Here is a 25,562-nt window from a genome sequence, read left to right as displayed (position 1 = left end):
GTATCCTGAGACTTTGCTGAAGTTGCTTATCAGCTTAAGGAGATTTTGGGCTGAGACAATGGGGTTTTCTAAATATACAATCATGTCATCTGCAAACAGGGACAATTTGACTTCTTCTTTTCCTAACTGAATACCCTTGATTTCTTTCTCTTGCCTGATTGCCCTAGCCAGAACTTCCAACACTATGTTGAATAGGAGTGGTGAGAGAGGGCATCCCTGTCTTGTGCCAGTTTTCAAAGGGAATTTTTCCAGTTTTTGCCCATTCAGTATGATATTGGCTGTGGGTTTGTCATAGATAGCTCTTATTATTTTGAGGTACATTCCATCAATACCGAATTTATTGAGCATTTTTAGCATGAAGGGCTATTGAATTTTGTCAAAAGCCTTTTCTGCATCTATTGAGATAATCATGTGGTTCTTGTCTTTGGTTCTGTTTATATGCTGGATTATGTTTATTGATTTGTGAATGTTGAACCAGCCTTGCATCCCAGGGATGAAGCCCACTTGATCATGGTGGATAAGCTTCTTGATGTGTTGCTGAATCCGGTTTGCCAGTACTTTATTGAGGATTTTTGCATCGATGTTCATCAGGGATATTGGTCTAAAATTCTCTTTTTTTGTTGTGTCTCTGCCAGGCTTTGGTATCAGGATGATGTTGGCCTTATAAAATGAGTTAGGGAGGATTCCCTCTTTTTCTATTGATTGGAATAGTTTCAGAAGGAATGGTACCAACTCCTCCTTGTACCTCTGGTAGAATTCAGCTGTGAATCCATCTGGTCCTGGACTTTTTTTCGTTGGTAGGCTATTAATTATTGCCTCAATTTCAGAGCCTGCTATTGGTCTATTCAGGGATTCAACTTCTTCCTGGTTTAGTCTTGGAAGAGTGTAAGTGTCCAGGAAATTATCCATTTCTTCTAGATTTTCCAGTTTATTTGCGTAGAGGTGTTTATAGTATTCTCTGATGGTAGTTTGTATTTCTGTGGGGTCGGTGGTGATATCCCCTTTATCATTTTTAATTGCGTCAATTTGATTCTTCTCTCTTTTCTTCTTTATTAGTCTTGCTAGTGGTCTGTCAATTTTGTTGATCTTTTCAAAAAACCAACTCCTGGATTCATTGATTTTTTGGAGGGTTTTTTGTGTTTCTATCTCCTTCAGTTCTGCTCTGATCTTAGTTATTTCTTGCCTTCTGATAGCTTTCGAATGTGTTTGCTCTTGCTTCTCTAGTTCTTTTAATTGCAATGTTAGAGTGTCAATTTTAGATCTTTCCTGCTTTCTCTTGTGGGCATTTAGTGCTATAAATTTCCCTCTACACACTGCTTTAAATGTGTCCCAGAGATTCTGGTATGTTGTATCTTTGTTCTCATTGGTTTCAAAGAACATCTTTATTTCTGCCTTCATTTCGTTATGTACTCAGTAGTCATTCAGGAGCAGGTTGTTCAGTTTCCATGTAGTTGAGCGGTTTTGATTGAGTTTCTTAGTCCTGAGTTCTAGTTTAATTGCACTGTGGTCTGAGAGACAGTTTGTTATAATTTCTGTTCTTGTACATTTGCTGAGGAGTGCTTTACTTCCAATTACGTGATCAATTTTGGAGTAAGTACGATGTGTTGCTGAGAAGAATGTATATTCTGTTGACTTGGGGTGGAGAGTTCTATAGATGTCTATTAGGTCTGCTTGCTGCAGAGATGAGTTCAATTCCTGGATATCCTTGTTAACTTTCTGTCTCGTTGATCTGTCTAATGTTGACAGTGGAGTGTTGAAGTCTCCCATTATTATTGTATGGGAGTCTAAGTCTCTTTGTAAGTCTCTAAGGACTTGCTTGATGAATCTGGGTGCTCCTGTATTGGGTGCATATATATTTAGGATAGTTAGCTCTTCCTGTTGAATTGATCCCTTTACCATTATGTAATGGCCTTCTTTGTCTCTTTTGATCTTTGATGGTTTAAAGTCTGTTTTATCAGAGACTAGTATTGCAACCCCTGCTTTTTTTTGTTCTCCATTTGCTTGGTAAATCTTCCTCCATCCCTTTATTTTGAGCCTATGTATGTCTCTGCGTGTGAGATGGGTCTCCTGAATACAGCAGACTGATGGGTCTTGACTCTTTATCCAGTTTGCCAGTCTGTGTCTTTTAATTGGAGCATTTAGTCCATTTACATTTAAGGTTAAGATTGTTATGTGTGAACTTGATCCTGCCATTATGATATTAACTGGTTATTTTGCTCGTTAGTTGATGCAGTTTCTTCCTTGCCTCGATGGTCTTTACATTTTGGCATGTTTTTGCAATGGCTGGTACCGGTTGTTCCTTTCCATGTTTAGTGCTTCCTTCAGGGTCTCTTGTAAGGCAGGCCTAGTGGTGACAAAATCTCTAAGCATTTGCTTATCTGTAAAGGATTTTATTTCTCCTTCACTTATGAAACTTAGTTTGGCTGGATATGAAATTCTGGGTTGAAAATTCTTTCCTTTAAGAATGTTGAATATTGGCCCCCACTCTCTTCTGGCTTGTAGAGTTTCTGCCGAGAGATCTGCTGTTAGTCTGATGGGCTTCCCTTTGTGGGTAACCCGACCTTTCTCTCTGGCTGCCCTTAAGATTTTTTCCTTCATTTCAACTTTGGTGAATCTGGCAATTATGTGTCTTGGAGTTGCTCTTCTCGAGGAGTATCTTTGTGGCGTTCTCTGTATTTCCTGGATTTGAATGTTGGCCTGCCCTACTAGGTTGGGGAAGTTCTCCTGGATGATATCCTGAAGAGTGTTTTCCAACTTGGTTCCATTTTCCCCCTCACTTTCAGGCACCCCAATCAGACGTAGATTTGGTCTTTTTACATAATCCCATACTTCTTGCAGGCTTTGTTCATTTCTTTTTCTTCTTTTTTCTTTTGGTTTCTCTTCTCGCTTCATTTCATTCATTTGATCCTCAATCGCTGATACTCTTTCTTCCAGTTGATCGAGTCGGTTACTGAAGCTTGTGCATTTGTCACGTATTTCTCGTGTCATGGTTTTCATCTCTTTCATTTCGTTTATGACTTTCTCTGCATTAATTACTCTAGCCATCAATTCTTCCACTTTTTTTTCAAGATTTTTAGTTTCTTTGCGCTGGGTACGTAATTCCTCCTTTAGCTCTGAGAAATTTGATGGACTGAAGCCTTCTTCTCTCATCTCGTCAAAGTCATTCTCCGTCCAGCTTTGATCCGTTGCTGGCGATGAGCTGCGCTCCTTTGCCGGGGGAGATGCGCTCTTATTTTTTGAATTTCCAGCTTTTCTGCCCTGCTTTTTCCCCATCTTTGTGGTTTTATCTGCCTCTGGTCTTTGATGATGGTGATGTACTGATGGGGTTTTGGTGTAGGTGTCCTTCCTGTTTGATAGTTTTCCTTCTAACAGTCAGGACCCTCAGCTGTAGGTCTGTTGGAGATTGCTTGAGGTCCACTCCAGACCCTGTTTGCCTGGGTATCAGCAGCAGAGGCTGCAGAAGATAGAATATTTCTGAACAGCAAGTGTACTTGTCTGATTCTTGCTTTGGAAGCTTCCTCTCAGGGGTGTACTCCACCCTGTGAGGTGTGGGGTGTCAGACTGCCCCTAGTGGGGGATGTCTCCCAGTTAGGCTGCTCAGGGGTCAGGGACCCACTTGAGCAGGGAGTCTGTCCCTTCTCAGATCTCAGCCTCCGTGTTGGGAGATCCACTGCTCTCTTCAAAGCTGTCAGACAGAGTCGTTTGTGTCTGCAGAGTTTTCTGCTGTGTTTGTTATTGTTTACTGTGCCTTGTCCCCAGAGGTGGAGTCTACAGAGACAGGCAGGTTTCCTTGAGCTGCTGTGAGCTCCACCCAGTTCGAGCTTCCCAGCAGCTTTGTTTACCTACTTAAGCCTCAGCAATGGCGGGTGCCCCTCCCCCAGCCTTGCTGCTGCCTTGCCGGTAGATCACAGACTGCTGTGCTAGCAATGAGGGAAGCTCCGTGGGTGTGGGACCCTCCCGGCCAGGTGTGGGATATGATCTCCTGGTGTGCCTGTTTGCTTAAAGCGCAGTATTGGGGTGGGAGTTACCCGATTTTCCAGGTGTTGTGTGTCTCAGTTCCCCTGGCTAGGAAAAGGGATTCCCTTCCCCCTTGCGCTTCCCAGGTGAGGCAATGCCTCGCCCTGCTTCAGCTCTTGCTGGTCGGGCTGCAGCAGCTGACCAGCACCGATCGTCCGGCACTCCCCAGTGAGATGAACCCAGTACCTCAGTTGAAAATGCAGAAATCACCGGTCTTCTGTGTCGCTCGCGCTGGGAGTTGGAGACTGGAGCTGTTCCTATTCGGCCATCTTGCTCCACGAGCCCCTGGTTCCTTCTTTATACTTTGTTTGCTTTTATAATTTTTAAAAACATATCATATACATATATTTTGTTTTCTGTCCCTGACAAGCTAGTAATTTTGCAGGTTTGGCTAGGTATGTAATTTGTGTTTTATCATTCCTGGTGAGTCTCATTGATGGTGGATTATTTTGTGTTTGTTTAGTAATTTTCCCAACAAGCTCATGATCCTTGGATATTTATCTGGGGAAATTATTTCATATCTGGATTTAAGTGGTATTCTCCAGAAAGAACTTTTTGTTATTGTTATATTTGTAATATGAATTTTTTACTTGAAACACAGAGGTGATTAGAAATTGTCAGAGGTTATTTTGTCTGTTTTTCTGCCATTCTAGAGCCAACGCCAAGTCAGTTATACTTCTAGGCTGACTCCTGCTGTGGGCATTTTTTCTCCAAGTTAGCCACTGAGAATTTTTTTTTTTTTTTCTGGGAAGTCAGTATTATGAGTCAGTCATGGTTCCAAACTTCCAACCTGCTTAAAGTTCCAGGCTTTATCTTTTTATCTCCTGCATAGCTAACTCATTAAACCCCAACTCTGCTCCCCAGGAATCCGCTAGTTCCCCAAAGGCAAACTCTAGCTCTGGGGTTTGCGCATCCCTCTGAAGTCTTACTTTGTTACTTCTCTTTTGCTCCCACAGATATTTACTTAGTTTTTGGCAGCTCAAATGTGAACAAATAGATGTTTTTAATATTTTGTCCAGAATTCTTGTTTTTTTTTATCCTGAGAACTTTTTCTGAATATAACTGTGATGGTTAATACTGAGTGTTAACTTGATTAGATTGAAGGATACCAAGTATTGATCCTGGGTGTGTCTGTGAGGGTGTTGCCAAAGGAGATTATCATTTGAGTCAGTGGGCTGGGAAAGGCAGACCCACCCTTAATCTAGGATGGGCACAGTCTAATCAGCTGCCATCGAGATCAGAATATAAGCAGGCAGAACAATGTAGAAGACAGACTGGCCTAGCCTCCCAGCCTACACCTTTCTCCAGTGCTGGATGCTTCCTTCCCTCTAACATTGGACTCCAAGTTTTTCAGTTTTGGAACTCAGACTGGCTCTCCTTGCTCCTCTGCCTGCAGACAGCCTATAGTGGGACCTTGAGATCATGTGAATTAATACTTAATAAATGCCTCTCTATATATATATCCCATTAGTTCTGTCCCACTAGAGAACCCTGACTAATACAATAGCATTTGCAATATTGCTGGAAATAACTAGCTTTAATAAATATTTGTTGGACGATTAATAAATTGATGTCTACTCTAATGCTTCTCTCTTCCATTGTTAGACCATTGCTGCATACCTAATAAACTGCCATTCAGGGTGGGAAAATGCAATGGGTAAGGAATTATGTGTACTAAAAAGCAATGCTTGTTTTCTTCGTAAAAGTAAACCTCATAAACATTATTCAGATACGGAACCGGAAGGAGACTTTCTTGGTAGTGCGGGAGAATTGGGCCAAGTGATCCATACCTGTCCTGGTGAGTCCCCTGGCTATTTCCCTTGAGTGTTTTTCCAAGTGTCCACTCACTGGCATGTCGGTCCTAAGGGGCTCCTGCTCCTCAACACTGGACAAATGACCACCCACTTGCTACCTTATAGTGTACAGTAAGTCCGCACTCAACATTTTTGGTAGGTGCTTGGAAACCACAACTTTAAATGAAATAATGTACTGTATAATGAGAGCAATTTTCCTATAGGGTAAGTGACATAAACAAGAGTTAAGTTCCTATGGCATGTAATTATGTAATTTTATCTTGTGACAAGGCCAGAGGGTTTTGATATGACTTTCCTGAAGGTTAAGGGATGTCAAAAGAGAGATCAATGTGGAGTACGGGGAGCGGGGGGCGGGGGGGAAGGAAGAGAGAGAGAGAGAATATATATATATATAGAGAGAGAGAGAGAATGCATGCCTGGTGGAGGCTCTACCCTTTTATGACCTAACCTTGAAAGTCACATAGAATCACTTCCATCATACTCTATTGATTGGAAAAATACCAAGTCCCTGCCTAGAGGCAAAATTAGGGCATATAGGCCTCATCTTTTGATTGGAGGAGTTTCAGTCTTATTATATCAAGAGCATGTGGGATGCAAGGTATATACATGTGTGACTGTGTATGTGTGTGTTCACTGGTATAGTCATACTAGGGAAATGCAATCTGCCACTCACATACACATTGTATAGTTGTTATAAACAACATATTACATCAGAAAACATCCAGCATAAGGCCAGGCACTCTGTAGTTGCTCCATATGCATTAATTCTCTTTTCTCTTGATTTCCTCCTTTTATACTAAAAAATGTTTTGTTTTTTTTTAAATTTTAAGTGACATAAGATGGAAAAGAAACATAAACGGTGTTATTTTTCTTGCACGTTCTACTATACTGAGTTGCCAGGGCAGTAAATATCCATTTTACAAATGGGGGAATTATAGCTCAAAGCTTTTGAGTAATTTTTGTCTTAAACTAATTTGGTAGGATGATTTATTTTTTGTTCTCCACTTACGTTTTAAATAAACTTTTTATTTAAGTGTAACATAAGGATAGAGCTTGATGAATTTTTGCTAACTGCATACATCTGTGTCACCAGCACCCCTGTCAGAACCAGACATTGCCAACAACCCTAAAGCACCCTTCAAATCCTTCTCCAGTCACTAGCCCCTGCCTGCCCAGCCAAGAGGAAGTGCTGTGTGACTTCTAGCACCATAGATTAGCTTCCTTGTTTCTAAAGTGTATATAAATGAAATCATAAAATATGCCCTCTTTTGTGCTTGGCTCCTTTCACTCCCTATTGGTTTGTGACATTTATCTATGTCATTATCTTTCATGGCTATGTGGAATTTTATTTTATTAACATCCTACCATTTATTATCCAGTCTACAGTTGGCTGACAGATGGGGTGATTTCAGTTTGTGGCTATGAAGGACGATGCTGCTGTGCAAAATCTTGGCATGTCTTTAGGTAAACATGCATACCTATTTTTATTCAGTATACACTTAGTGGTAGGCCACTGGGTCAAAATGTATGCATATGTCCAAGTTTGTCAAGTACTGCCAACCAATTTACTGTTCCCACATACAGTGGTGTACAACAATGTACTAATAGTTGTTCCTTATACCTGGGTAATTCCTATCCCCCCTTTTTTTCCTTTTCACTGATTTTAGGCAGACAACTAGGGGTTGTGCTTCTTTGCTTTAGGATTTTGGGGCTAGGTATAAATCAGAAGCAGCTTGCAGTTAATGCCTTTCCCATGTTTGAAGACTGGTTCTCCTTAAGAGATAACATTGGTTGTCCAGAAAGGTGGGCTTAAGGAGGGTGAAATACAGAGACTGTCCAAAAGGGGATGAAAGTCAGTGGATTTAGGAGACATTGGGGGCCAGAGGACCTGAAAAGATACTTCTGCTTTTTTTTTTTTTTGAGACAGAGTCTAGCTCTGTCGCCCAGGCTGGAGCGCAGTGGCTGGATCTCAGCTCACTGCAAGCTCCGCCTCCCGGGTTCACGCCATTCTCCTGCCTCAGCCTCCCGAGTAGCTGGAATTACAAACGCCCGCCACCACGCCCGGCTAGTTTTTTTTTTGTATTTTTTAGTAGAGACGAGGTTTCATCGTGTTAGCCAGGATGGTCTCGATCTCCTGACCTTGTGATCCGCCCGCCTCGACCTCCCAAAGTGCTGGGATTACAGGCTTGAGCCACCGCGCCCCGCCTACTTCTGCTCTTTTTATCCAGTGATCATACAATTTGTTATCCAAGTCCAGATGCTTCTGAGAGTGAAAGGGTATGCTCTTAATAATTATACAGAGATAAGAGTGGAAGTCAGGACCGTCCCAGGCGAACTGGGATTATTTTAGGCAGCTTAGTGAAACTTACAAATGCAGATGCTCCCATGTCTTTGAATTTTTCTTAAAATATTCATCTAGCAGATCATATGGAGAGCAACTTTGTCATCTGAAAAATGGCAGGATTAAACCCTCACATCCATCTCCCATTATACTTTAAGCCTGCATGCCTAGAGAGTAACTCTGTGTAGGGGTGTGTGTGTGTGTGTGTGTGTGTGTGTGTGTGTGTGCGCTTTCTTGCATATGTGTTGTGATATTTTAATCTCTTCATATATAGTAAAGGCCTGTCTGTGGCCCTTATTAGAGCTGCAAGTAGGTGGTGTTTGTGGTGGAGGTGGTGTGATTTCTGTTCTGAGCAGCTCATGGTCCAAGAAGCCTTTTGTCTGAGGTGCTCTCTGTAGATCTGATCTGACCTTTTTTGAGGGGTCCTACTCTCATAGCTCCCTGTGAAGATTTGGAGATGGTGGCTAAGGTTGGGGTTATTCATCCTTAAATTCAAGCTTAGGCTCTGAGAGTTAATAAGAAAGGGAAAAATGAGTTCCCAAACTCAGCACTGAGTAACATGAAATCCCTGGAGTAGACGGAAAGTTTGAGTGGAGCCCCCACTCCCAAGATGCTAGATAAGCACTGTTATCCAGGCTGTAAACAAAGTGCAATTCCTTCCCTATAGAGACAGATCTTGGAGAAATTCCCAGGGGAAACTGTGTCTAATCAGTTCCCTGAGATTGTCAAACAGCTTAAATTCCTCTGCGATATGACTGGGGTTCTGGTCAAAATGAGAGTCCCTAGTTTTCTTTCCTGAAGTTGCTGAGACCATCTGGGAAAATCCACAAACAGAAACCGTGGTGTATTCCTTGAGCACCTTGAAGCCTGGGGTCTGTAAAAGCTCTGATTCTCAGCACCGAGGGAGTCAAAAGAGGTAATAAGCAAGGTTGTGTGCTTTCTCCACAAGCAGCACCATTTTCTCTTTCTGGCTAATGGAAAAGGAGACGGCGTGAGGCCCAGCACTGAGTGGGGCCCAGGAAAAGGAAAGTGAAGGTCTGAATCCCGTCTTTCCTGATGGTCTCTTTGAAACCCGCAACCGAGGGCTCTGGGAAGCACGGATCCTGTCTCTGCTCTCAACACTGACCCTGAAGTGAGATGGAGTGGAGGATCTTTGAGGAGGCGGGGGTGGTGGGGGATGTGCAGAGCCAGTACGGAAAACTCCTGGCTTTCTCTCCAAATGGAAATCCACTATCTAGTTGGGAGATGGAGGCAGAGAATGGGAGGGCATCCTGGGGACCTTGAGAGCTCTGGTCTCTCAGCACCTGAGGCAGCGGCCCAGGTTGTACTCTTAGTTCTCAGGGTGTCTTTCTGAGAGTCCCCGGGCAGCCAATTCAGGTGTGTTGTCTCCCTCCTCATCTCTCAAGCAGAGACAGAATTCTTGGTAAGAGACGCTAGCTTGAATTCATGATCGGCCCAGCAGAGCTGAAATCCTCTCACAGACACGTCCATACCTCAGGGTGGGCAGGTGTGTAGATGAGGGAGGACGGAAGAGAGGGCATCTGCACACTGGCTGGTCTGCTAGAGCCTTCCTCCCTTAGCCATGCTTATGCCTGTCATGACTCTGTGTTTTGCCCTCTGTTTCCCCAGACAACTCGCCAGGAGAGAATGACTCTGAGAAACAGCTCCTCAGTGACTGAGTTTATCCTTGTGGGATTATCGGAACAGCCGGAGCTCCAGCTCCCTCTTTTCCTTCTGTTCTTAGGGATCTATGTGCTCACTGTGGTGGGCAACCTGGGCTTGATCACCCTAATTGGGATAAATCCGAGCCTTCACACCCCCATGTACTTTTTCCTCTTCAATTTGTCCTTTATAGATCTCTGTTATTCCTGTGTGTTTACCCCCAAAATGCTGAATGACTTTGTGTCAGAAAGTATCATCTCTTATGTGGGATGCATGACTCAGCTATTTTTCTTCTGTTTCTTCGTCAATTCTGAGTGCTATGTGTTGGTATCAATGGCCTATGATCGCTATATGGCCATCTGCAACCCCCTGCTGTACATGGTCTCCATGTCCCCAAGGGTCTGCTTTCTGCTGATGTTTGGTTCATATGTGGTAGGGTTTGCTGGGGCCATGGCCCACACTGGAAGCATGCTGAGATTGAGCTTCTGTGATTCCAACGTCATTGACCATTATCTGTGTGAAGTTCTCCCCCTCTTGCAGCTCTCCTGCACCAGCACACATATCAATGAGCTGGTATTTTTCATTGTTGTTGGAGTAATCATCACGCTATCCAGCTTAAGCATCGTCATCTCTTACGCTTTGATACTCTCCAACATCCTCCGTATTCCTTCTGCAGAGGGCAGATCCAAAGCCTTTAGCACATGTAGCTCCCATATAATTGCTGTTGCTCTGTTTTTTGGGTCAGGGGCATTCACCTACTTCACAGCATCTTTTCCCAGCTCTGTGAACCATGGCAGATTTGCCTCAGTCTTTTATACCAATGTGGTTCCCATGCTTAACCCTTTGATCTACAGTTTGAGGAATAAGGATGTTAAACTTGCCCTGGGCAAAACCCTGAAGAGAGTGCCCTTCTAATGGGTCTCTCTGTATCACTGGCAACTGGTTCTTGGTAAGCATGATACTCAAGTGTCTTTCTATCTATAGGTGGAATTTTAATCTTTCTCTTCAAAGAGAGTCTTCTCTCCACTTTTAAAAATTGGAAATCTCTTTTCTATACTCTCCTTGAGGATTATACTATTTTGCAACACTTAAATTGGCTCATTGCATGCGAGTTAGCACCTAAGAAATGCCTTTTGTTTACTGAACTCTGTATTAGGCCCAAGAGATGAGTAAGATGAGGCTCCGTGCCTTCCATTCTTTTCTTGGTAGGCTAAATGAGTTTTTCTGAGCAAGAGTGTTTCTGGCTGGAACAAGGGGCAGGTGATGGTATAAAGGTTGAGGAACATTTTCTCTTTAGTTACATGAGCAGACTTATTAAAGATCAAAGGTAGATACCTTGTTGCCAATGCTAACATAATCTTCCAGCCCTTCAGGAGGTTGGTTGGTCAGGAAGATCATAAACCCTCCTTTTCATATATATGTATGTACATAAGAGAAGCCCTCATGCAAGAATTTTCTGTGCTCTGCTGTATAAGGTTATAAGCTCTGCTGTATAAATCAAATCCCAATCTTTTATTTCAAAGTTTTAAAACTTCTGGGCCTTGGAATGGTAATCAGGGGTAAGTGATCCTGTGTAATTGACCCAATTTCTTTGGCTCTGGAGACTCAGGTTGAAGAAAAAACAAAGAAGAACTCCACAGATTTGCATGATCTGTAAAATGTGGCCTCTGTCTTGCTCTGGAGATACTGAGCACACTATTGGATTTTAGGAAGATTGCTTATTCTTTAAAGTGGATTTAGATGTTACAGTTCTGACAATGTGTGTGTGTGTGTGTGTGTGTGTGTGTGTGTGTGTATTACAATTAATCAATACAGAATCGGAAAGAAAGAGAAGTCATATTACACTTCCCACTCTCAGGGAGTCTGGAAGGGATCTGGATTTTGAGTGCAAAAGACCACTCTGAATTACTCTGCTAAAGGTTCTGTTGTTCTACAATGAAGAGCTTGGTGCTCCAGCTTGTGGCCAGGAGACATTCTGAGGGAGAGCTGAGAGCAGGGCAGAGAAGCACTCGCAGCACAGGGCTGACCGACAGGAGACGTGAGACAAACTCTATCTTCTCCAAGTCTGTTAGAGGAAGAAGATCTTTGGAGGAAAAAAACTTTGATACCTGGGTTATGCCTTGATTACGATAATTATGACAATTAACAGTTACTCAGCTTGCACTATGTGTTTGTGCGCTGTTTGAGATATCTTAAATATATTAATTCATTTATTGGAATTGATTTAATACCTTACTCAACCACTGCTGGTCAGTCCTCTGGGCCTTGCTGAATCCCACCCTCCAGTGGACTGTCTGTGTCTAGGTCCATGGGGGTCTTGGGATATTAGAAAAGAATCAAGAATAAGGAAGGATAAAAGTAAATCTACTTTGATATGGAAAAAGAAAAAACCCAATTACCATTGGTATAAATGAGTGGGAACAAGAACTAAGTCAGGGCATAGGATATGAATGGAAAGGAACAATTATGTAATCAATGCATTAAAGTCCAAGAATAACTTTCCCTGCATTCACTCCATATTGGCACTGGGGTGAGTAGCCGTGAAGGTATGTTTGACTTAATCAGACACTGGCTTGGATCTTTTGGAAGGAAGTTCCTTTGTGACTGAGGATCTGACATGATAAAAACTCAGAGTGACTTTTCTTGGCTCTTGTAACAGTCAAATAAGAGCATCTATTGCTCCCACAGAAAATACAACATTAAATAAGTTCAGAAGGTCTGCACTTCTGTCTCAAACCAAAGATGGATCATCTTGCATATTGTTTTGGGTTGACATTAAGGAATTGTTTGTTCTCACAGTGTTAAACAAATAGAAGCAGGGTTGAGGGCTGTTGCATTCCAGTAACAGAGACATAATTTGAAACTGAATGTCAGATCTGTCCTAAAGTGAGTCCTTCTGTCACAAGACCACAACTCTGTCATCTCCTCACATCATGACGTTTTAATTTCTAGCAAGACTACTTTTTTCTCTTTAGGAAGCTTTCTTAAGGTTTAGATTCTTTTAGGTTCAGTTCTTGGTGTCCTTCTCTTCTGGGCTCTTCCTGAGGCATCTCTCTGACTCAGGTGACTTCAACAACCATGCATTTGATGGTGACTTTCAAATCTATAACTCTGACCCTTAGCTACAGTCAGAATCTGTAATCAGTTGTAAATTGGAAACATGCAAGTATTGCTAACATTGATGTTCAAAGAGAATTATGTAACGATTAAGTGATGACATAGTTTTGGAGTATCAGGAGGAGTAAACTGTTGTCTCTCACATTTCTAACCATGTGGGAGAAGACAGGTAAGTGACCCTCCAAGTAGGAAGAGCGAGAGTACAAGGAGAACTTCCAGTGGATCTTTGGAAGGAAAAGGAGGTCGTTTCCCTGCACTCATGAGGCAGATGAGAGGATGTCCGTGGCTGACTCAGCATTAACTCTCAGCTTAGATGCATAGCACCCTTTCTCCCTTCACACTTCCACAGCAGAAATGTATCATTTACAAACTACTTCAGCTGCTGGTAACAAAAGTCCAATTGCAGTGACTGAAACATGTAAGTGTTTATTGTCCTCCAACATAAACGGCATCCAGAGGTGGGCAGTCCAGGACTGATTTGACAGTGCTGAGCCATCAAGCACTCAGTCTCTATCTTTTTTCTCTTCTGTCTAGCTAGAGATTTCATTCTCAATAATGCATCATGAATTCCAGATGGCCACCAGAGCTCTTAAGATTTTGTCCATATTTCAAGCAGCAGGAAGACACAGGGGTGAGCATAAGCAAATGCATACTTCACCTATTTAATGTATGACTGCTACTGAAAAGTTATTAGCCATCCCTGCCTGCAAAGAAGGCTGAGAAACTTAGCATTTCACTTGATAACATTATCATCCTTAAAAAGTAGAATTTTGTTGCTAAGGAAGAAGGTGCTAACATGGCTATTGTGTAGACAACTAGCAGTATCCACCAAAGGATAGAATACCACTTGCCAGGAGGGAACAATTCAGAAGTGAATACACTCTCTGTATTTTTGCTTTCTTACTTGGTCCACTCCATGAGAGAAGGTTAGATTAATTGGACAGGTAAGATTGAAAGAGACTGACAAGTTGGTCATTGATGGAAATGTGCCCAGCGTCTTCATCACCAAACCATTGGTAGTAACGTAAGGCAAGCTCATGGTGAGGACAATCCAGATCTGAGCTATTTCAATCCCAACCTCTACTCCTGTCTCCTACTGGGTTAAGTTAGAGTCCGGGTTCTGAGAGGGAGGTGTGAGTCCTGACATCTTTGCCTCTTCAGCATGGCTATGAATAAAGATGCAATGGTATTTTCATCCTCTTTTGGCTCCACTCATTCTCACTAATCAGACCCACAGGAAAGCGGGAGTGAGTGATTAATATTGCCAAATCTCCCACATTAGAGCTGTCTCTGCACTTTTAGCACAAGGACTTCTGGTAATTGAAGCTCTCATTTTCTTATGATTTGAAATGAACCCTCTTGCTCTGCTAGTGGGTTATTGGAAACCATGCGAAGAATAAACTGTCTGAGAGGACACGAAGTGCAACTCAAATAGGGCTCTACTCGTTAATTTTAGGTGTTAACTTGACTGAATAAAGGAACACCTAGGGAACTGCTGGGTGTGTGAGCGTGAGGGTGTTTCCAGAGGAGGTTGGCATGTGAGTTAGTGGACTGAGTGGGGGAAACCTGCCCTCAATGTGAGTGGGCATTATCTAATCGGCTGGGGGCCCAGATAGAACAGAAAATGCAGAGAAAAGGGTTTCCTCTCTCTCTCGGAGCTGGGAAACTGTTCTCCAGTCCTTGGACATCAGAACTCCAGGCTCTTTGGCTTTGGGACTCCAAGACTAACACCAGTGTTCCCTGGATTCTCAGGTCTTTGGGTTTGGACTGAGAGTTACCCCATTGGCTCCCGTGGTTCTGAGGTTTTCACACGTGGACTGATCCACACTGCTGGCATCTCAGAATCTCCAGTTTGCAGACAGCTTGTCATAGAAATTTTCAGCCTCCATAATCATTTGAGTCATTTTTCCTAATAAATCCTCTCCTATCTATCTATCTGTCTACCTAATCCACATTTATATCTCTGAGCTATCAAATCCAGTTGATTTTTTCTCTCTGGAGAACCATGACTAAAATGCAAGGGCCATGGACAGAGGGCTCATTGTGAGCTAATAAGGAAATTTGACAGGAAAATTTAGGCTAGGGGACTCACAATTTCACAGAATAGCATGTGGAAGATATGAACAGAGAAAATCGTATTCCGGTTGATGGCAAATAGGGTTTGGTACTATCTGTGATTTCAGGTATCTACTGGAGTCTTAGAATAATATTCCCTGAGAATAAGGGGGGACTGTGTATTAAATGACACCCATGTGAGGCAATGTATTTGTTAACTAGCTAGATTTAGCCATTCTACATTGTAAATGTACTTCAAAACATCACGCTGTATGTGATAAATACACACAATTTTATCTATTTTAAAAAGGTAAATGTTCTAACTTCTTCGTTAAAAGAACACGAGTCAGGTTGGATCAAAGAGCAGAATACAACTCCATGTGGCATACAAGAAACCCATCTACAATCAGGTGATTCAGAAAGATTGAAAATTAAATGGTGGTTAAATAAATAACAGGTAAATATAAACAAAAAAGCAAACAAACACGCTGAATTTGTCAGAATGGAAATTCAGTCAAAAAATGTTAAATGCAAAAGCTTTATAATGTTATAGGATACTATTTACAATAAATATGTAATAGTTATGACTTTCTATGCACCAAAAAGTAAAACATCAGGAGCTACAAGAGAAATAAACATTATTGGAAGGGAACTTTAAATTACAGCTTTTAGTCTGTGATAAAGCAGGTTTATAGAAAAAGATAAAAGATGTGGAAAATGTCAAAAAGACAATAGAGAGATAAATCTAATTACATACACAAATTAGTTTTTTCTATATAAACATCCAATTTTTTATGTGTATGTGTGTGTGTATGTGTAGTTCTGTGTCCTAGATATTAAAAACATACCTTTTATTCAAAGGGTCAAAAACAGTCACATAAAGAATGAATATTAGGTCACAAAAGCAAACCTCAATAAATTTGATATATTAAAAATAGTCCCACCAATGTTCTTTGATCATCATGCAATAAAACTAAAGCGTAATTATATAATTAGAAAGCAAAAATACTTTATTACTTTGATATTTAACATTTTCTTTTAAGCTACTTGTAAGTCAAAGAAAAAATATAAAATTGCAGAATGCCTAGAAAAAAGCTATGAAGATGTAACCTTTTATAATTTATGAGACAGTATACAGCTTAAACAGAAAAATAATTTTAAATGCTATATTAAACAAGCAATAAATATAAATAAATTAAACCATTAACTTAATGGGTCAGAAAAAGACATAGTAAAATTAAAAGAAAACAGAGTAGGAATTAATAAAGTTAAAATCAGAAAATATTGAATTTGAAAACAAAAACAGTAGAGATAATAAATACATTCAAGAGCTTGTTCTTTCAACATTAGTAATATATATCAGCTGCTATCTATCCTAATTCAGAGAAAAAAAAGAAAGAAAAAATAAGAAATTACAAAGAGAGAAAACCATAGAAATAGAGGATATTAAAATAAGGACATTTTTGAGCATTAGTCAAGTGAAATAAAAGGCCTGAATGAAATGGACTATTTTTTGGAAAAATATAAATTAAAGAAAATGAATCATCGATCAGATAGAAAATCCAAAGAGTCAGTTCCATAGGAGCAATGGAAAAAGTTGTCAGAGTTATATCACAAAAATTACTTGTCCCAAATGGTTTCGCAGGAGAAGTCTACCACAGAAGAGATAACTCCAATAGTATTTAAAATGGTTCAGAGCTTAAAGCAGAAGAAAAACTCCCTCCAAAGTCATTTTTACAAAGTGAGCACAAAATTTGAAGATTGCATACACAAAAAGAAAACCACAGACAAATATTACTTTGGAATATCAACACAAAATACTAAATAAAATATTAGCAAACATTCAGCAGCAGAAAAAAGAATTATCATATCCAAGTGGGATTTATTCCATAGATGCATGGACGATTCAACATTAGGAAATCTACTAATATATTTTAAAACACAGCTGAGGATAAAAATCAAGTGATCATTTCCATACATGCTAAAAAGATATTTATTCAAATTTATCACCCATTATTGATTAAATTTGCTTTATAAAATAGGACTTGGCCAGGCGCAGTGGCTCACGCCTGTAGTCCCAGCACTTTGGGAGGCCGAGGCGGGTGGATCGCGAGGTCAGGTGATAGAGACCATCTGGCTAACACGGTGAAATTCCGTCTCTACTAAAAATACAAAAAAAATTTAGCTGGACGTGGTGGCTGGTGCCTGTAGTCCCAGCTACTCGGGAGGCTGAGGCAGGAGAATGGCGTGTACCCGGGAGGCGGAGCTTGCAGTGAGCTGAGATCGCGCCACTGCACTCCAGCCTGGGCGACAGAGCGAGACTCCGTCTCAGAAAAAAAAAAAAAAAAAAAGGACTTGATAGAACTACTTTGAAGTTTGTACCTTTTTTTTTTTTTTTTCCTTTTCTAACCTAGAGCTAAAAATTTTGTTGGCTCTTTTTCCTTTTATTTCTAAGAATCTATGACATTCATCAAAGTACTCTTGGTCTTTGAGAAAAATTCACAGAATTTTATTTTTTATATTATATTACTAATATAATCATGGCATACTAGGTGTAGCATAACATTGTTACTGCCTTGTTCATGTGTATTTATAGCTTCTCTTATCTTCTAGCTATTTCCAAATTTTGAATAAATATTCTGGGCTCCATAATTGATAGAGTGAAAAACAGCATACTATCTTTAGCTAAGGACCAAAGGGCTGTCTACAGAATGAATTTTCTTTGTTTTCTCAACTGCAGACAGTTTCCTAGCACAAACGATCTTCTAATCCTGAAACGGTGTGGAGCAGATTGAATACCTTTCCATGTAGCTCCCACCACTTGTCGTGCTTCTTAGAAGGCAGAAATAACGTGCATTCTGTTGGCTATCATCTTTTACAGAGGAGTAAATTGATATTCAGAATTAAGGAATCTGCTGAAGGTCCCCCAGAAGGTGGCAGATTCCATTTTTAAATCTTTCTTTATCTGGCTCCAACTGCTGTGCTTTTTTTTGCACCAAGACACATTGCATTCCAGAAAGGAGTGGAAAGAAATAGTATGAAACAGAGAAATAGAAAAGTAGAGAATGGCAATCTGGAGAAATAACTGGCAATCAACATGAAAGAGTGATCACAGAAACGGTGTTCCAAATCCCTATATGTGAGAAATAATCTGTGTGGATTTAGACGCCAAAGTGGACACATGCAGGTATCCTTAAAGAGTTTGTCCCCACGGCTAGAAGAATAAGGTTTGCTACAAAGAAACATTTAATCATGGTTTGTTTTCAACAGTAGCTCTCACAGTGAAGCCAACCTCATTCTGGGAATGTGTCACTCTTTAGAAACATTGTGTACAGTTAAAATAAAAGACATTATCATGTTACTTTATATATTGAAATAAGTACAAACAATTTCGTAATACAACTTAGTAATACAAATTGTTCTGGTGAGAATAGGCAAAAGATAGATACTATATTCTTAACATCATTTATTCCAACGAGTTGAAAGTAAGGCTATTATTTCTTTGGTATATATAGTCTTAGAGATTTGTAAAGTTTATATTTTTATCAAATGATTTTAAGATGATTATAAACACTGTTTTATAGGAATACATTTAGACCATAGACTATACAGCTATTGTATAATCATGAATTCACCTAATTGTTCACTCATTCAGCAAACATTTATTGTGCTCCTAATATGTTCTACGTCTTGGAATAGAACAGTAAGCAAAACAACAAAAATACTTAGAGCTAGCATTACAGTGATCTATTATATTGGAATTTTTTGCTTATATTTGTGTATATGACTTATGCTGTACTTGTCATGTCTTAGCCATTCTTCTCCTTTGTACAATAGAGAAAGTGCTTAACAAGTTTTGCAAATTAAATATGCTCGACCGGTTTAAATTTTGCTCCAAAGGTCAGATTTTTAAAAAAGTTTATGTTTTAACAAGGAGTTTACATTTTCATGTAAGGAGTTGTGTAAAATCCATGGCTATACATGTTAGGGGCCAGAGAAAGATGTGAAAAACGAAATCTCAAACAAAATTTTCTTTTTTTTTTTTTTTGGTTTATGCAATGTTACTGAATCACCAGCACAACCTAGTGGCTGCTTAAGTGAATTGCCTGGTTCGGTGTCAATTTTTTTTCACTCTGGTTATGTTTTCATTATTGTACTGGCCAGGCATTTTAAAAAAGTATATTTTAAAAAACACATTACAATTTTATAAGCATTATAAAATTAAAACACATAACTTTTTGTAAGATAAATATAGGCGTTTTCAACATACTGTATGCACTGCTCTTCTAATACCAATGTGATTAGAAAATGTGTCTCTCCATAATAATTAATTTCCACCAAGAAGACTGTTGTGCACTTTTAAATGATGATCTTTATCTCCCACAGGAATATAAGGATTTTGTGAATTAAAAACAATTGCTGTTTTACTTATTTGCAACATTTTGAAGGGTTTAGTGGGTTTTAAAAGTCATTGATGAGTTAATAGAGTCTAGGAAAGTTATCTTTGTCCGATCTATGATATTTATAATCTGAGGATTGGAAAAGACACTTCCTTCAAGTGATCATGACTAGAAATATCCAGGCAAAAGCTAAATGATCATCTGACAGAGATGTTTTAAAATATATTTCACCAGGCACAGGCGTATTTGCACTAGTGTTTGCAAGAGTGTTTAACCTCTAATCTCAAGATATTAAAACCACAGATAATTCATTAAAATAGATAATTTTCATCTCCCTGCGCTCCCACTAACTAATGCAGGAATCCAACTCCTCTGACGTCCCTTTAAGAATTTCTGAGAGTCTCCAAAAACATCTGATTGTGCTCAGGAACCAGTTGCCTCACCAGCAGTGCCCTAGTCTTCCAGGCATCCATTGACTGACCTTCTCCTGCAGCCTCCTCCTTCCCCCAAAGTCAGAGGAGGTAGACTGCTCTGGAGGGGGAAGGGGGAGAAAGGGACTCAGTGCTCATTCCCTGGCATTTCTGTCAGCTCAGCCTGCTGCCCTCTCTCTCCTGGGCTCAAGAACAGTACGTGGAATACAGACACATTCCCCAAGGCTCTGTTACCAGCTCCTGACACAGAATTCCACCTTTTTGGCCCCTCATTTCCCACCTCCTATGCTTATCTGTCACTTCTTGGATGGTGGGCAATTTTATTCCTATCCCCTAGCATTGTCATAGTCATCTTTATTTTGGAGTGTACTTTTTCTACTTGTTAAAAAAATTAATCATTTATCCATGCAAAAAAACATTGTTGAAGTGAGCACCAACAAGGTACTAGGCCTTACATTTGGCACTGGGGATTTAGCACTGAACAGTGCAGACATCTTCCTAGTTCTCAACAGAGCATCTGTGTTTATTCTGACAAGTAACAGAAAGCAACTGTACGAGTTGATGGAAAGAATATTGGGGATGCAAAGTAATTTGGAGTGGGTTGTAAAACCATACTTGCAGAATTGTAAGAACCAAGACATCCCCAGAGGCCAAGACCAGGACATATTTCAGCAAGAACAGTCTGGCCAAAATGCCACACCCCTGCTATGCATCTGACACTATCCTTGGATCTTGCAGAAGCCATGCAAATGGTTCTCAATGGTTCCATTTGTTTGTATCATTGCAGATTAATTTCTCAGGTGGGAGCATGCACGTAGGTCCTGCTGACCTAGGTCAAGGTTCCTGTTTTCTGGCTGCCAGGTGGTATGAGGAGGGGCCTTATCTCCTACATGGTTTCTGCAGTGGGAAAATGGGCGTTGAGTCCCTCCAACATGACACTGAATGGAGGATTTCTCCCAAAAGACACAAGTTCATACATTTGACTGACATTTTTAACTCTGGCTATAACTTATGGCTTATTTACATAATATCAACTGTAACATTTGGGGATGTTGTTCTTGCTGTCTTTCATTGCATGTGATTAAATCATATCAAGGATTCAGGTCATTTCTCCCAAACTGATATTTCATTTATTTTCATATTTTTAAGGTGCTTTTTATTTCTGGTCGAAGCATTGAGTATTGGTGGAACTGAATAGTAAGATGGCTGGCAAAGTAGAAATCTAATCTCCAGAGGCTCAGCTCCAGTATCATAAAGAAAAATATATTCCTTCACAAATCTGACAAAAACAAGAAATCGGGAAAGGATTCCCTATTTAATAAATGGTGCTGGGAAAATTGGCTAGCCATAAGTAGAAAGCTGAAACTGGATCTCTTCCTTACTCCTTATACGAAAATTAATTCAAGATGGATTAGAGACTTAAATGTTAGACCTAAAACCATAAAAAGCCTAGAAGAAAACCTAGGTAATACCATTCAGGACATAGGCATGGGCAAGGACTTCATGTCTAAAACACCAAAAGCAACAGCAACAAAAGCCAAAATTGACAAATGGAATCTAATTAAACTAAAGAGCTTCTGCACAGCAAAAGAAACTACCATCAGAGTGAACAGGCAGCCTACAGAATGGGAGAAAATTTTTGCAATCAACTCATCTGACAAAGGGCTAATATCCAGAACCTATAAAGAACTCAATCAAATTTACAAGAAAAAAACAAACAACCACATCAAAAAGTGGGCAAAGGATATGAATAGACACTTCTCAAAAGAAGACATTCATACCGCCACCAGACACATGAAAAAATGCTCATCATCGCTCACCATCAGAGAAATGCAAATCAAAACCATAATGAGATGCCAGTTAGAATGGCAATCATTAAAAAATCAGGAAACAACAGGTGCTGGAGAGGATGTGGATAAATAGGAACACTTTTACACTGTTGGTGGGACTGTAAACTAGTTCAACCATTGTGGAAAACAGTGTGGTGATTCCTCAAGGATCTAGAACTAGAAATACCATTTGATCCAGCCATCCCATTACTGGGGTTATACCCAAATGATTATAAGTCATGCTGCTATAAAGACACATGCACACGTATGTTTATTGTGGCACTATTCACAATAGCAAAGACTTGGAATCAACCCAAATGTCCATCAGTGACAGACTGGATTAAGAAAATGTGGCGCATATACACCATGGAATACTATGCAACCATTAAAAAGGATGAGTTTGTGTCCTTTGTAGGGACATGGATGCAGCTGGAAACCATCATTCTCAGCAAACTATCACAAGAACAGAAAACCAAATACCACATGTTCTCACTCATAGGTGGGAACTGAACAATGAGATCACTTGGACACAGAAAGGGGAACATCACACACTGGGTCCTATTGTGGGGAGGGCGTGGGGGAGGGATAGCATTAGGAGATATACCTAATGTAAATGACGAGTTAATGGGTGCAGCACACCAACATGGCACATGTATACATATGTAACAAACCTGCACGTTGTGCACATGTACCTTAGAACTTAAAGTAAAATAAAAAAAAAAAAAAGAAAAGAAAAGTATATTCCTAGAGTCAAACCATAAAGGAAAAGAAAAAGAATAGGTGCATGGATTTGGACAGAGAGGAAACCGTATACATATGCCTAATGATTTATGTATCGGTTTACTCATTACATTAAAAAATAATAACAGAGGACTGAGATTAACCTACTCATTCATTAAAGCAGGACAGATCAAATACATTTTCAGATATCTGTACAAAAAGTGCTATCTAGGTGTATAAAAAATGAAGACTACCTTTATGTATGAAATAATCTCCAAAAGGTGTTGTGAAGTGGAAAAATCTCTCTTACACCACTGTTCCAGTCTAGCCTGGTTGGTCCGTATGGTGACTGCACAGATATCTGGGACTCCTCTTTACTAATCTTCTGAATCTACTCTTCCTGGGTCCTAAGTCTTACTCATTCTTCAGTTGTTTCTCAAGAAGTGATAGATAGGAAATAAAAAGCAAGTTGACAAACAGTGCGTACAGTATACTACTGTTTGTGTAAAATTTGTGGGATAATGCATGTGAATTTCATGATACAGTTATGCACTGCACAATGATGTTTTGGTTGATGACAGATTGCACATATGATGGTAGTCCCATAAGATTATAATGGAGCTGAAAAACTCCTATCCCCTAGCAACGTCATAGTCATCAAAAGGTAAAGACATAGCACAACGCATTGCCCACATATGTGTAGTAATACTGGTGTAAACAAACCTACTGTGCTGCCAGTCATAGCAAAGGATAGCACATATTATGTACAGTACATAATACTTACTAATGAATGACTGCTACTGGTTAATGTATTAATCTTACTATACTCTACTCTTTTATCATTATTTTTGAGTGTACTTTTTCTTTTCTTTTCTTTTCTTTCTTTCTTTCTTTCTTTTTTTTTTTTTTTGAGGCAGAGTCTTACTCTGTCGCCCAGGCTAGAGTGCAGTGGCGCAGTCTCAGCTCACTGCCAGCTCCACCTCCCGGGTGCACGCCATTCTCCTGCCTCAGCCTCCCGAGTAGATGGGACTATAGGCACCCACCACCACGCCTGGCTAATTTTTTTGTGTGTGTGTGTGTGTGTTTTTAGTAGAGACGGGGTTTCACTGTGTTAGCCAGGATGGTCTCGATCTCTTGACCTCGTGATCCGCCTGCCTCGGCTTCCCAAAGTGCTGGGATTACAGTAATCTAAGGTTAATTTATTATTGAAGAAAGAAAAAATTTTAAGATAAATTTAGTGTAGCCTAAATGTACAGTGTTTATAAAGTCTATAGTAGTGTACAGTAATGTCCTAGGTCTCCACGTTCACCTGCCACTCACTCACTGACTCACCCAGAGCAACTTCCAGTCCCACGAGCTCCATCATGGTAAGTACTCTATACAAGTGTACCATTTTTAATCTTTTATACCGTATTTTTACTGTACCTTTTCTATGATTAGATAGGTTTAGATACAGCATTACTTACCATTGTGTTACAATTGCCTGCAGTACAAAGTACAGTCACATGCTGTAGGAGTTTGTAGCCTAGAAACAAGAGGCTTTACCATGTAGCCTAGGTGTGTGGTAGGCTGTATTATTTAGGTTTGTGTAAATTCACTCTGTGATGTTTGCATAGCCACAAAATCACCTAACAACACATTTCTCAGAACATAGTCCTAGGCTCTAAGCAACATAGGACTGTATATCAACAAAATATCACTAATAGCATTGATAAAATAACTGGTAGCACTGGTTGCCTCCAGGGAGAACAACTAGCTGGCTGAGAGACAGGGACATAAAGGAGACTTTCCGCTGCATATCCTTTTTGAATCGTTTGAATTTTGAACCATATCATTGCATCATGGACTTAAATCATTTTTAAAAAACCCACAATACTAAGAAGCTGTATTTTCCTTATAGAATATGATTATACACACACACACACACACACACACACACACACACACACACACACATAGACAGAGAGAGAGCGAGCTAAGTTTAGAGAGATGGTGGTGGTGATAAGAGAATGTGGTAAAAGAAAGCTCTTCAGGGGAAACAGCATTGAGGGAAGAAACAGTGAAAAGCCTAAGAGGGAAGAGAGAATGTGTGACATCCTAAACAGTGCTTTCCTCAAGAAAAATATCTACTGATATGAGAACATGTTCATGATATCAAGAGATTTAAAAAAAACAGAGTAAAAAATTTCCCCCGGCTCCAAGAATCAGCAGGAAAGGTTTTGAGATGTGTGAATAATGTAGAGTCATAGACAACAGCAAAAATTATTATGTGGGGACTACAGGTGCTGAAGACTTTCAGCTGATGAGATGTGGAGGATATTGAAGAGGATCAGGGCATAAGAAATGAAACTAATGAAATGAAGCTAAGGACTGGCCTCTAGTATGCTAGTGGCAAGAATTCAATCTTGTTTATAATTTTCTATGGTCCTATTAAAAACAGATCTTGGCTTTTTTTTTCTGGTCTTTATCACCCTATCACTAAATATATGCAGTTGCTTCTTGATTTTTCAGTATTAGGCCTAAATAAAAAGTTAACTGACTTTCAGTTTAGGATATTAGAATTAACTTCATTTTCTATCTCCCTTCAACACAAATATACTTCCTATTCTCTTTATTCTCCCAATACAGTTTATTTTTTTCTAGTTGGATTCATATTCAGTGTTTACATAATTATAAGAATGTAAATGCTTTGCATATATAAACACTATAATGTGCTATGATCATTTTTCTTTCACTAACTTTGTTCTTTCTAGAATATTTATGGTTTTGGTTTTTCATTCAGTTTTCTATGTACTTAAAATAAATTCATCTTAATACTCTCCCTCTGATGTTTAAATCATCTTTCCATACTTACAAAATTTGGTGTTCAAAAGCAAATATACATAACTTAAATATAATAAAAGTTTCCATCTTACCCATATAAAGTTTAAAGTAAGTTTTTCTAAATGGAGGGCAGCTCCGTAAAATAATAAACTTGGACCCACAACCCTTTTCTTACGTTGCTCTGTCATCTCCAACACATGCTCTTCGACATCAGTGTGGCCAAAGAGGGAGCATCGTGAGAGAAGATGGAAGTGAAGTTTTTTGTGGGTTTGGAACTGACACACTTGATTTCCACTTATCCTCCATGACTGGAACTCAGTTATGGCTGTGCTTAAGCAAAAGGGACTCTGGGA

At 39.8% G+C, this 25,562-nt stretch overlaps 1 protein-coding gene across 1 annotated transcript; it reads left to right on the top strand.

Moving 5' to 3' along the window:
- The first annotated feature begins 9,819 nt into the window (after positions 1-9,819).
- OR8B4 (olfactory receptor family 8 subfamily B member 4) lies at positions 9,820-10,749 on the top strand. Its single transcript, NM_001194324.2, is given in 1 exon segment — positions 9,820-10,749. A coding segment is annotated over 1 exon segment (930 nt).
- Positions 10,750-25,562: the final 14,813 nt, after the last annotated feature.

This window comes from Macaca mulatta, chromosome 14 (genome assembly GCF_049350105.2).
Source record: "Macaca mulatta isolate MMU2019108-1 chromosome 14, T2T-MMU8v2.0, whole genome shotgun sequence".
NCBI classification, from domain to species: domain Eukaryota; kingdom Metazoa; phylum Chordata; class Mammalia; order Primates; family Cercopithecidae; genus Macaca; species Macaca mulatta.
This window is presented reverse-complemented; position numbering and strand designations above follow the sequence as displayed.